The 13,395-nt window shown below is 37.7% G+C and overlaps 2 protein-coding genes across 5 annotated transcripts in view; one reads left to right on the forward strand and one right to left on the reverse strand.

Annotated features, from left to right (window-relative positions):
• The window catches only part of LOC308697377 (triple functional domain protein-like), a gene marked incomplete at its 3' end in the record, with an annotated part of 62,356 nt that extends 61,761 nt beyond the window's left edge, over positions 1-595 (reverse strand). Inside the window, exon 1 of the mRNA XM_081376556.1 lies at positions 222-595. Within this exon, the coding sequence (XP_081232682.1) occupies positions 222-291 (70 nt within the window). The 5' untranslated portion in view covers positions 292-595. The remainder of the gene's footprint in view (positions 1-221) is intronic.
• Positions 596-2,200: 1,605 nt separating this feature from the next.
• On the forward strand, positions 2,201-13,058 carry LOC308697917 (uncharacterized protein). Of its 4 annotated transcripts, none has more exons than XM_081377608.1 (14): positions 2,201-2,273; positions 2,580-2,648; positions 2,782-2,850; positions 5,379-5,403; positions 8,004-8,090; positions 8,516-8,664; positions 8,751-8,867; positions 8,967-9,000; positions 9,101-9,881; positions 10,041-10,110; positions 11,451-11,528; positions 11,618-11,719; positions 11,802-12,399; positions 12,577-13,058. In XM_081377608.1, exons 2-14 carry the CDS (start codon positions 2,589-2,591, stop codon positions 12,801-12,803), a joined length of 2,397 nt encoding a protein of 798 aa, XP_081233734.1. In that variant the 5' UTR covers positions 2,201-2,273; positions 2,580-2,588; the 3' UTR covers positions 12,804-13,058. The 4 variants fall into 4 exon arrangements, with proteins under 4 accessions (XP_081233734.1, XP_081233735.1, XP_081233733.1 ...); XM_081377607.1 differs by having other exon boundaries at positions 2,219-2,420; XM_081377609.1 differs by lacking the exon at positions 5,379-5,403 and having other exon boundaries at positions 2,201-2,420.
• Positions 13,059-13,395: the final 337 nt, after the last annotated feature.

Genomic DNA, 13,395 nt, shown 5'->3' on the forward strand with positions numbered 1-13,395 from the left:
AATCTTAAACCAACGGGCACAAATGACTCGAGCTAACGACACAACCAACTGATATTGTCATAAACCACATTTTCAACCTAACGCTGGTTGTCAAAACCAATATTATAGAGATGTTTGCACTTAATGCATTGTATATGGTAGAAAAACGACTGCAAATGCCCAGTGCGACCCAACCTCCCCATCCGAACAATGTCCCGCAGCCTCGCGACTTTCGGGCTTACCAGATTTGAAGAACGTCGCTATATCGGCCGCGTCCTTAGCCGCCTCCTCGGCCCCTTCCCCCGAGCTCATGGCTGTGGCGAAAAACACAAAAAACTAATATCCAAATCTAAAGTTGCTCTTTATTTTCCCCACAGGCAGAGGGATTTAGAAAATATGTCCGCCCCTGTGTCTGAGGAATGATCTGACACGGACGGGAAAGGATCACTTCTGACTGCTGGGGAACATCACAAAACCTCCTCCATCTTGGATAACACAAATTACTAATAGCGCCGGCCGGCGGCTCTCCCGAGTGTAGCTGAGAGAGACTGGAGTCAGGGAAGACTGCCGGGGGCGGGAGTTTGCTTCAGAAAAAGCAGCCTTTTCCCTTTCCAGTGACCTTAACTGGGTCCTCAGGGGCCCCATAATGATTTTTTTTTTTTTTTTTTTTAGAATATGATGGAATTCGAAACATCCAATTTTCCTTGGCACTTCAAAGACTCTTCATAAAAGATCATATATTCATAGAAATGTGTTTTGATGTGCAAAAATTTCTTCTTGGAATTGATTATCTCAAACCTGAAATGAAAGTTGTTACTGTAACATTGAATGAACACCCAAAAATGAGCGAACACCTACATTTTAAAATGAATAAACACCCAAATTTTACACTATTATATTTTACATTATATTGTATCTTATGTGTGTGTGTGTGTGTGTGTGTGTGTGTGTGTGTGTGTGTGTGTGTGTGTGTGTGTGTGTGTGTGTGTGTGTGTGTGTGTGTGTGTGTGTGTGTGTGTGTGTGCTGTTTATTGTTTGTCTTTATTTATTGTCTGTTTTTACATTTGGACCCTGTGTCTGTAATAAAGTTTGATGATAATGATGATTTTCCCTCATATTGTCTTCAGGTAATTTCTGGCTCATTTTCAATAAAGGCATATTTTAGGCCTATATAATTTTCTCCTATAAGACCACATAGCAACAAAAACACTAAAGTACTTTCCTAAACACCTATAAACACCAAATTGGATTATTGAAACAGATGTGAAACGTCACAATGTAAATTTATGTTGAAATACACAATTTCTTTATTTGTGAACTGAAACAATAACTTGTAATGAAATGTGACAGTGAAATAAATGCCAAAAGTGATCGAAATCCGCTAACAATTTTTTACTGTAATTATCCCATCAAAATTCAATTAATATATATTTTTTTATCATGATACTCATTGGGACCTGATTTTAGCCCTAGAGGAGGTCTCTTGGAGGTTTTAGACCTGTAATCATTTTTTATGTGTTTTTATTGCAGGTCAAATCTAACTCAAAGATCACAGGTGGGTGGGCACAGTTTCCTAGATCATAGGAAGGTTACAAGGTTTCCTGGTGTGCATTAGTGCAGACACATAAGTAGCCTAATTTTCAAGTTCCTCTGTTTTTCATAATTCTCCCAATCTTTTGGCTTTCTTTTACATTAAATTGTAAAAGAGAGGCAGAGAGGGATATATTTCTGTTTGTCAGTGGATTTACTGTACTGTATTTTCACTATAGCCTCTGGCGAATGTCATAAAGCCCACACTTATTGAATCACACCGACCTCTGCTGGGTAAAACCATAGACTGTAAAAAATAGGGTAAAACTCTACGTGCATTGGGTAGCATTCTTCAGCTAGCCTGATTTTTGGGTTTCATCATAATACTGTTCCAAGCTCGGTTTTGTCCCATACCTGTATGACTTTTGTTCTGTGGAACACAAAAGAATATATAAGACAGAAGAGTCTCAGTCACCATTCACTTTCATTGTTTGCTTTTTATTGTGAATGAGGCTGTCAGTTCCTAACTTACTCTATACACAACTTATGTGTAGTGTTAGTTAGATATAACATCGAATTTTATGTTCCACGGGAGAAGAAAAAAAGTCATACAGGTTGGGAACAACAAAATTATCTTAGTTTATTTTGTTATTGTTTATTTATTTTACGAACTATTCGCACCCATCCACTAGGTGGTACAAACGTTTTCGCAGAAAATATAATTTCACCACGGAAGAAGCAAAGGATGAAAGAAGTGGCCTAACGTAAAAATTGAATTTCACTAAATTTTGTTTGTAACATCACTTTAATATCACTGTTCAAGGAAATAGGTTTGTGTTGGGTGATTTAAAAGCGCAGATCGCTAATTCGCTGATCGATCGCTAATTCTTACGGGCGAGGCGTTACAGTAGGTGCGTCGCAATTTTGATTAACGTTACGTAAACGTGCTATGAAATGTGTGATACATCTAAATTGAGTAATGTTTTCTGCACTGTATTAATCTCGCACGACTGTCTAAGAACATATTATGTGCATAGCTCCCTATAAAACTACATTGTGTCTTGTTTTAGTTTGCAGAGATGTCTGATTTGCTGACAGTGTACGACGATGACCAGGCCAACACCTTCATTGATTGCATGGTAAATCCGTCTTATTTTGACCGTAGTGCACAAAAACAGATAGTAATGTTCATCCTGTTTATTATAACTCTGTGTAAATGCATTGATGTGACTTGATTATAGACAAGTAATATTGATCACTTTCGTTCCTCAGATCTGCGATAAAAGAATAAGGGGCGAAACACATTACAAAATCCACGTGACTACACTGCAACATTTGAAGGTAAGGAGAGAAAATCTAGTATAGTGTCTGAAGGAATATCAATAATTGACCACCAAATTTAGAATATTTAAAATGATTTCCTAAGGATCATGTGACACTGAAGACTGGAGTAATGGCTGCTGTTTTTTCTCTGTATTTTAATGTAAAATTTTGTGTTTAGGCTACATAGCACTAGTATTTCTGTTTTTATGTAAGTATTATTAATAATGTTTTTAAGTAGTTTTATACAATAATACTTGATTGTTTTTTTTTTTGTTTTATTCACTTTTCTGCTTCATTCAACTTTAGGACTTCTAAGGATTAGAGATCAACCAGGGAACAACATTTTGCCTGTTAATTTCCTTTGTCTCGGACACTGTTTACTAGTCTGACAAACCAGACCCACATCAAGATGTTGGGTCTGGGAACACACCATTGGCAGGGCTCAATTCAAGGGGCGGGATAAACGGTTGTCTTTCATATCCCCTCTGCATGCAATAGGATAGCGCTACAACCAACCAGAGCGTTGATTAATAGATTAAACTTTTGCCGTATCCAGTCGGCAAAACTCCGAACACATTTTCCTTTTTCAAGAATGACTTCAGTGCCGTTCTTTGTTCTTTTCTCAAAGAAAAGCTTAACTCCAAGTCTTCCAGAGTCATGGCCAAAGCCGATTCGAAAGACCGCTGTTCGGCCATCTTCTTTGTTTTCAAGTAGCAGGGAGTTCACACGGAACCGTCACAACTCTGCCGTCATTATGTTAAGCCCGCCCACCGACTCTATACACGATGTGATAGGCCTGACTAGAGTTTGGTTTTTCCAGCTCGCAAGCCAACGGAGAGTTGCTAGACGACACTGGCTGCAAAATAAAATTTGCTGCCGCTAGGGTGCGTCTAGATTTCTGGGCTAACTGTTTACAGGTTTATGACCTTGTATATGGGTTATTCTGCATTGCTTTACCAGTCCCAAAAACTACTCATTCTTCTTTAAAGCAGATTAGGATGAGTTGTGTGGACACTGGACTATTTTGCTAGTTTGTTCGATGACATTTCTATATCTTTACTATAAGCAACAGTATGACCACAAAGACGTCAGAGACCCCAGCGTCCTCTTTCAAGGACACTTTCTTGGTCCACTTCTGCTTCTTTTAAAAAGGATTCAAGTGTGAAAACATCCTGAGACACTGAGATGCCAGTTACATAACAATTTGAAGACCAAATACACTCTACCATTTTATATGTTTATCTTTCTGCTTTAACAAGGGTTTCGATCACGTGGATCTTCAGTCTCCTGAATGGATGGTGCTGCTTGAAACAATATATTCTTGTACACTTCTGTATGTTTGAGAAGATTCAGGAGCACTAAAACATTTGTTTATTCTTGTAGTCTGAGGGCATCCTCAAACTACTTCAAATAGTATTCATCGGCACAAAATTGTGCTGTAGTTTGTCAGACGACGGCCAGTGCGGTTGTTGGTGATGACGTGCTTCTTTTCAAGACTGCTTAATGACCATTGGATGCATGTTGCATACTAAAATGGCAAGAGTTATGAAAATCTGCGAGTTCCAGTCTGTTTGACCGGCCGCGATGCGAGAGTCAGACTGCACAGGTTGCAGCAAAGAATGTTCACAAGGAAGAACTTGTTGCTTTATTTTTCCAAAGTTTGTGACATTCGTGACAAATTTTAATATTTGAAAGTTACTCAAAGGTTTTGTTTGAGGCAATTTGTAGCAACAAGCAATCTTCGAGCACAAATACATTTTATTTGTGCCTGGGAAATAGTACTATAGTACTAATACTTACTACTTTTGGAACTTACTTACTACAAATGGAAATTCTGACCATAAATTCTTCCAGCATAATTTCTTTTCTGTATGTTATAACTTCCACATGCTGTCACTATCGATTCTTTGGGTTCTGAACAGAAAGAATTTTACCTACTGGATTGTAGGTAATCCAAAAATTTACTCTGTTATTTCACTTAGAAATTTCATTTTTTTATTAAATAACACAGGTTCTGCCTGAATAAATATCGCATACATCCAAGGACACACTTTCATGTTTTTTTCCAGTCTTTGAATGACTTGTATTAAGTGCATTCTCACTGGACTGTTCAGAACTCTTGTGCTTTTACACTTTTGTGGCACATTACTCTTCAACTTTGTGAAATTCCTAATTATTTCATCGCATGAATAAGTGAAACCCAACCTTGTGGATTGCTTCTGGAAAATTTGGATTCCTTATGCCACACACATTATGATGTCCATACTTTTGATTCTTCAACCTTAACCTTTTCTTCAGAGTGATGCACAATACTGGTCCCATAGAGCTCCTGGGGTTAAGTGCCTTAATCAAGAGCCCAGTGATGAAAGAAGGTCTCCCCCTTTTGGGGTCTGGACCATCAACTATCTCAACACTCTTTGTTGCTTTGTCATTATTAACTTTTGTTTACTTTATTTCAGTATTGCAAGTAACTCCTATGAAGTGATCATAAGTAAAACGTATAATCATCTGTCCCTGTTTTTCCTCCACTGTTTATCTCTTCAAAGAAAGAGGAGTCCTATGCTTCACAGGGTAAGTAGTAAAAATCACAACTTTGTGATAGAATCTTTTTTTGCTTATAGTTTCCCTATTGTGTGCAGTAAAAAATCACGTTTTGTTCAGACAGAGTTGGAATCAGTGTAATAAGATTATACTAAGGGTGTTTTCACACTTGGCACTTGGCAGGTTTGGTTTGATTACAACTAACTCTGTTAGTGCGGTTCATTTAAATAAATGTGAACGCTGCCATCTGAAACCTGGTGCCACCAAACAGGCGGACCGTGAACCACATTATCAGGTGCAGTTCAACTCAAATATGAACACAACATGGACCAAACACATCTAAAAGATCCAAAAACTGGATGTAATTTCACAAGATGCGACCCTAAAAAGGACAGAATGCTCAAGCATACTTGGTTCTTCTCGTCATAGTCACGATGTTGTCCATTACAGTTCAGTACAGGCATTGGATCCACGTCTCCTTGTCATAAAAGCTGTCCAATCCAATCAGACCTTATCCTTATGCCTTTTGTTTTATAGCTTTAAGTCCAGTGTTAAAAATGACAGTGTGAACGCAAAGCGAACCAGGACTAAATGTATAGCTTTCTTTTTTGGAGGCACCAGAAACTGAACTACAAGTGTGAACACACCCAAAGTGAATTTAATTTATTTGTAATTGTTTTTGAGGATATATTGACATTTTAATGTGCTTAGAAGCACAATTCTGTATCCTATCAGGAAATTCAACAGAAATCTCAAGGAGTTTGTAAGTATTCAAATTGTCAGGTATCATTCCATAGGTCAGGTAGGGTTTCCATTGAGGAAGATCTCCTTCTGCCATCAAAATATATGGTCGTCAAACTCACAGGATTCACCACTGATGATAGGAATCATCACAAGAAATGTTTTTATTTTTTCTGAAGTAATATGAAGACCTAGCTGATATAGTTTTGTTGGCAGTCAGCTGTGGATTTGAAGAATAAGAAGAAACAGAATCCTGTTGGAATCACACAGAACTGAGATGAGAAATGCATACGTGGATTTTTATGGATGTAGTGAAACCATGGGATTTTCAAGAAACAGGAATAGAATAAGATGTGACTCTATTTCAGGAATGTAGGGGGGACACGGGTGACTTTATTTGGCTTTAGGTGTAAGGCATGAAACGGAATTTGCGATGTATATCCTAGTGAAACGGCTTCTCGAATGAGGAAAAAAATGTAGGGCAGGACGGGACTTGAGTTTGTCTATCAAGAATTGATTGGACCGTTGTCGTTTGCTAATTGCAAACATTTCATGCGAGTGACATGTTGCTGGAGGGGAAGGATTGAGACTCGTCTGGCTGTTGGACAGCCTTATTGGCCAGCCTTTTCTTCTCTGACGACAAGTACATCAGTGCAATGTCGCTGTGAGGGGGCCGGTTTTCTATTTAAAGATTACAAATGCACATTTAAAAAACAATTATGTGCACAGATAAATAATTTTCAATAAACAGAGCAACTTTGCAATGGTGACATAAGAACTACATCTGAACAATGAATTCATCGGTTTGCCTCATTGTTCATGCCATCCAGTAATTTTTTTTCCCACCATATTTATTTAAATGTGCAATGTGGGATGAATTTGTACATTTCCCCACACCCTAAAATACAGTATACATACTGTAAATAGCACAATGCTTTCAGTGTGCTCAGCAGATTTTCTTACTTTTTTATTTCACTTTCATAGTGTCCCCTTTATATCTGGGATTACCAAATTGAGAACTAGAGAAGCAAGTATGTCATACATATTAAGTGTATGGACAGATTCCCAGGTGCATAAGTTTGGATTTCTACAGCATCTTTCAGACTGATCTCAATCCTGGGAATACTGTTTTGCCATAGGGATGTGAGAAAGCTAGTACAACGGTTGTACCAGCTCAACACCTGTGCAAAACCTGTTTCTTGCACTGCGTAAAGATGCTTTTCAGCATGACTTCTCTGTGAAGTTACTGACTTTGATGTTGAAGGATGTTGCCCAAAGCTTCTTAGATTCTAGAGATCTGAGATACCATATGGATCCTTGAGTGGATGGCACAATTAAGTAATGCTTCAGCATTACTTAGCAATTTGAGACCAGTTTTTTTTGATTGCTGAACATTAGACGGCCTCCCCTGGATTTTCATGAAATGTGACGTTTCAGCAGAAATCTATGGGAATGTCCTTTAAATATTGGTAAGAAGGATAACAAGAATTTTTTTTTTTTTTTACCTGAAAAGAGGCTTCGAGTCTAAATCAGCTTCTACTTAACCAGAAATGGTGTTCATGAAAATGAACTTTCTTTTACTGTTTGATAGTAGGTCAAATGGAAACAATTTTGAAGCAAACATCAACATTTCGGAGGGATCTTCATCAATCTTCATCAAATTTCATTCAAATTTGTGTTCCTCTGGTACAAACTGCTTATAAAAAAGCATAATGCTTGAAAATGCACCTTTTTGAACGGGGTGGGCATATTTCAGACATTTTGTGTTACTTGGAAGATTCTGCTGCAGTAGAAGAATTGTATGAACTTTCAGACATAGGACTATGTTTTTTGTATATTTGTAACCTTTTGAAATGAACATGTTTTATGAGCTTATTCTGTCCTTATAGGAAAGATTCCGAGACAACCTCCACTGCCGGAATGGACAGATATCATAGACTATTTGAAATACCTGAAACTTGATGAGCCCATTATTGGTAAGATGACTTTATTGGTAAGATGACTTTAATGGTTAGGATACCATTGAAATCACGATGAGTCTTAAAGGGATAGTTCACCCTATAATGAAAGTTTAGTCATCATTTTCTCACCTCATGTCTTTACAACTCTGTATGGTTTTCTTTCTTTTGTAAAACACGAAAGAAGATATTTTGGAAAATGTTTTGGAGCTCTTTTCATCCATACAATGGAAGTGAATGGGGTCCAAAATAACACTGGAATTTGGTTCCCATTGACTTTCATTATATGGTCAAAAACAAATACTGAGACATTTTTCAAAATTATTCTGCTGAAGAAAACCAATCATATGAAATGAGGTTAGAGAAATGTTTATTATTAGGTGAACTATTCCATATTTTACAATTTAATTAAACTGCTTCCTCTATCTCTTTTCTTTGTTCAGGTCTCGGCTCCCTGAGACAGATCCCAGATCATGTCACTGATGATGGCAAAGGCGTGTTAAAATACAAGTGCCGATTGTGTAACGTTGATATGGACCTTTTTAGTATGGTGGCCCATGTCGTTGGACGCAAGCACCGGCAAAAATACTTGGTATGGTGGCATTTTTCCTCATTTTGCTTTTACCCTTATTCTGTTCAGAGTAAAATAAAGGGGTTACATTAGATCTGTCTTATCAGGAACTGAAAAGGCCAGATTTGGTGACATGGCATGACAGCGCACAGAAACAACCAGGTCTCGTTGCCAGAGCGAAAGCTGCAGTAGTCGAAAAGCAGGAGGGATGGGGAACGCCAGTGGTATTAACATCTTCGTTGCTTATAAAATGAATTATTTTTAATAGTTTACATTAAACATCTAGAAATATGAATTACTATTCAGCTGTAATTTCATTTCAGCCACTCAGAAGAGACCAATTTCTAAATTTCCAAGGTGAAATTTTGACTTTTTAAACCACAGCTGCTTTTTTTTTTAAATTTTATACAGAATTCCAGTTTGTGTCAAATTGTAAACAAAATTTTGTACCTTACAGGAAGAGATTTACAGTCCAGTGTTCATGAACAACCCTACTATGGGCGAGACTCTATTATGGAGTCACCTTTGGCAGAAGATAATATTCATAAACAGACGTACTTAGAAGAACAGGGAGGACCATATTATACTGGCGAAAAGTATGACCATTATGATAGACCTAATCCAGATGATGCAGTCCACCAGCAATCCTATCCAGAAGGAAACCGACATCAACAACCATATGAAGAAGCCGACATTCGAGGAAGAGGCTTACGAGGGGATAATTATACTGAAAGAGCTGAAAGAGAAATGCATACTAGGCCCTATGCAGACCAGGGTCCAAGGAGACTTCGAGAAGACTATGAAGACCATCTTGGCCAAGGACAGTTCTCAAGAGGTGATAGACTTGTGTCTATAGATGTCCAAGAGAAAGTTTATAATGAAGGCATGCCAAGAAACCGATTTAATGACAAAGACCTCCGAATCCAGCGCCCTGGAGAATCTGAATATCAGGCTGAGCCAATGGAATATAGGCGATACGCAACTTATGAAGAGGAAAAACTTGCCACAAATCCCATGCCAATGCATGGAAAAAGTTTTCATGATGAGGAGAGAAGAGGGACTGTCAGAGAGTTGCACAGAGGGACTTGGGACAAAGCTAATGAGATGCAAGGTTACCCCCACATGCTTGAGCCCAGAGATCCAAGAGCATATACACAGGAAGCTGTTCCAGCTAAAAAGAAAAAGAAGAGCAGATTCTCTGATGCAACCACAGAGGAAATAGCACTCGCACATATGAGGTAGCTTGTTGGATCATTTCATAAAGTCACATTCAGAAAATCATACACTTTGTTGCGTAATGTTATGAAATTTGATGCAATTATTAGTATTTTTACACCCATTTGCATTGGTTGTCTTTGATTGTATTTTGTTTTGTTTTTTTACAATTCTTATTTTAGACATTCCAAAAAAAACATCCAAAAAGAGAAGTCAAGAGGAGCACAGTTCAGAGCAAAACATCCACCTCCGGTAAAACTGCAAAGCCACTAAACCTTTGGGTTTACACACAAAAACAAGTATATTGAGAATTTAAGAAAACTTGTTTTAAAGGGTAACTCTCGCCAAAATGCAACCTAGGGTCTTTTTGTAAATCTACCCGAGGCAAACTTTCGTTTAAAAGCATAATTAGAATGGAAACGACACTTAAGTTTGACTGTAAGTTTGAATGGGAGTGCTTGGGGCACTTCTATGATAGCATTAAAAATCGCTATTTTTAAAACACTAAGAAGGTTCGACACAACATGAAACTTTGCTTGAAGTATCACCAGGGGCTCTACACATGAACTCGAGCATTGAGAACATTGTTTGTGTACACAGAGTTTACTAAAAAGAAAGAATTTTCCGTTCCGCCGGTATTTTGACAGTCAAAAATAGTCGATCTCTGAATGTGAATGAACTGACTCTGAATTTTAGTATTGCTTTTTTTATGAGGATCCTGTTTCAAATACAATGTCAATATTGATTTTCACGACACAACAACAAATTATCCGTGAATTTATATTGAACTAAGCTTTAGGAGCTTTCCATCTTTACTCTCCTCCCTGTTACGGAGATTGACTATTTTTGACTGACAAAATGCCGGCGGACGGAAACACAGTGAGTTGTTCAAAATCTTTCTTTTTAGTAAACTCTGTGTACACGAACAATGTTCTCAATGCTCGAGTTCATGTGTAGAGCCCCTTGGTGATACTTCGGGCAAAGTTTCAAAGTGCATTTACATGCAGTTAAAGTTTGATTTTAGTTAGACTAAAAAGCAATAACTTTGTCTTGTTAAAATATGTATACAAAGGTCTGCTTTTGTGAAGTCCGACTAATGGTGTGGTAATATTTACTGCTATTCAGTGAATTTTCACGGTCGAATTTCAGTTGTTTCAATAGGAATCTATGTGAATGGGAATTTCGGAACAGGTTCACGTAAATTTGTCAAGTTGACCAACAGAAAGATGCTCGGTTTGAAAGGGACTTCTGTGTGAACTGTGCTTCATACACCACTACACTATTGATAGTCAATGGATCTTTTTTGTTTGTGAAATTGTGCTTTTTTGCACCTTGACAGAAATAGATAGTGATTTGTAGCTTGTGCTTGTCCTTGTCCAGCATGTACTGTATACATATTAATCATACAACAATTGGCTTCTACTGTCTTTGTACATGCAAACGTATATTTCAAATATTCAACCAAACATTTTGTCACACTGTATATCCTTTGACAGACTGTAGCTTGAAACTCGCTCTAACTGTGTATGTAATTGTACTTGGTGTTCGTCGGAATGCTCATGTTGTTGTTTTTTGTGTTCATCTCTATACAGTCATTCAATAACCAATTTGTGGACCCTGGAAGTGTATCCCATCTTGATCCAAAACATGAAAACGTTCTGGACATACTTGTGAGTGCAGAATATTTGACCAACATGAAAACAATTATTTACTTGATAGACTGGAGTTTTCATTTGAACATATTCTTTTCAAATTACAGAGTGACATCCAGATTGAAAATATGGATGACGCCAGATTTCTTAAAGAAAAGTTGTGCACAGTTTTGAAAGAGTTCCAAGCAAAAAAATCCGGAACAGCTGGGGTAAGCACAGTGTTATCTTTTAAGAATCATTCTCATTTAATTTGGTCTAAATAATTATCTTTGTGTTGTCTTTCATCTAAAGGGCCCATCTTCACAATCTGTCAGTGATCACAGAGGGGTAAAGCAGACGGAGCAGCGCAGAGATGCATATAAAGACCCAAGGGATGATCCAGATGGCATGTATTCAGAAAACAGGGGTTTCCAAGAGATCAGACAATATGAAAACGATCCCAGAAGTTTCCAAGAATCCAGACAATATGGTGATGACCCTAGAGATTTTCGAGAGGTCCGACAAAGTGAGGATGACCCCAGGGGTCATAGGGAGACCAGATATTATGAAGATGATTACAAGGAGCCAAACCGATTTGAGGGTTATCCCAGTGGTCTTCAAGAAGCAAGGCCGTACGCTGATGATCCCCGAGGATTTCAAAAGTCAAGGTTACAAGAGAATCCTAAAGGTCTTCCAGAGAGGAGACCATATGATGATGATCCTAGGGAAAAGGAACAACATTACGAAGAATATTCAAGAACTTCCAGAGAAGAAGCTCCAAGAAGAACTCAAGAGACAAGATATTATGATGACGATTACAGAGGCTTTGGAAATTTGGATTCTGAAAGAAGCCGTTCATTTGAGCATTTTGAGGGCAGAGGCCCTCCGGGTGTTGAGAGAGGTTTTCAAGGTAAACTAACACCCAGTTATCATAGGGCAAACTAGTCTTCCTGAGGAGCAGATTATAGTATTTACAGTGTTTCTAAGAATTTTCCCCCCACTTTTTGAACTAGTAATTTTTTTTTCCTGTATAGCGCCTTCATTCGTCATGATCTCCTGTTTGATTCTTCCTGATTATTGTTTTCAGAGAGCTTTGGCAAGCCTCCTGGTAACTTCCCACCAACTTCTCTTAAAGAAGAAGCAAGGATGCATTTTGGGAGAGGACAGCACAGGTCCCATCAGAATGACAGTCAAGCTGGCGATGAACCGTACGACCCGTTCCAGCCATCATCCTCACCACCTCCAGAAGCGAGCACCTCCACCAGTCTTGACAAGATCGCCTCAACTCTTCTGGAGCTTGTGGCTCGTAGATAAATTGATGAGTCTGATACTTCATGATGTGATATGGTTTTAGCTTAACAATAGCCTACAGTGATTGATGTTCCAGTAAATTGAATACTGTTTTCTGCTATTTTTCAACTACTTTTCAGTTTATCATGTAAAGATTTGTAGCCTAGTTTCTATTGTCTTTTCAATTTGGTTTGTCTATTGTGAAATTGTAATGTTTAGTTCAAATGGTTTGATAAGAAATATGTTGATTTAAAAAAAAATAAACCGTTCAACCCACTCTTTTTGAATCAATATTTTATTTTTTATTAAATGAACATTGGTTGTATAGGCTAAGATATAACCATGGTTTTAGTGCCCTGATTTCAAACAGTGCTGAAGTGCCAAAACTTTGTAAATCAAGGTAATTTTTGTGTATTATTTCTTCAGACATCACATATGTCTTTTTTTTGTGTGTTTGAACAGCTAATATAAAACTGGATTCAGTTATAATATTGATTTATAATGAAGATAGTTTTTTATCTGTTAACTTTGTTCTTAGTACAAGGGTATTTTTCCCCATCAATAGGGTTAGGGTGTGATCTTATATGTACTACACAAATTACACACATATATGTAC

Source organism: Scardinius erythrophthalmus, assembly GCF_964197995.2.
Source record: "Scardinius erythrophthalmus genome assembly, chromosome: 10".
NCBI lineage: Eukaryota > Metazoa > Chordata > Actinopteri > Cypriniformes > Leuciscidae > Scardinius > Scardinius erythrophthalmus.

Coding starts and splice junctions, on each gene's coding strand:
- LOC308697917 (XM_081377608.1), top strand. CDS start 2,589: ATGTCTGATTTGCTGACAGTGTACGACGATGACCAGGCCAACACCTTC. Junction 10,111..11,450: donor GAGCAAAACATCCACCTCCG/GTAAAACTGCAA, acceptor ATCTCTATACAG/TCATTCAATAACCAATTTGT. Junction 11,529..11,617: donor AAAACGTTCTGGACATACTT/GTGAGTGCAGAA, acceptor TTCAAATTACAG/AGTGACATCCAGATTGAAAA.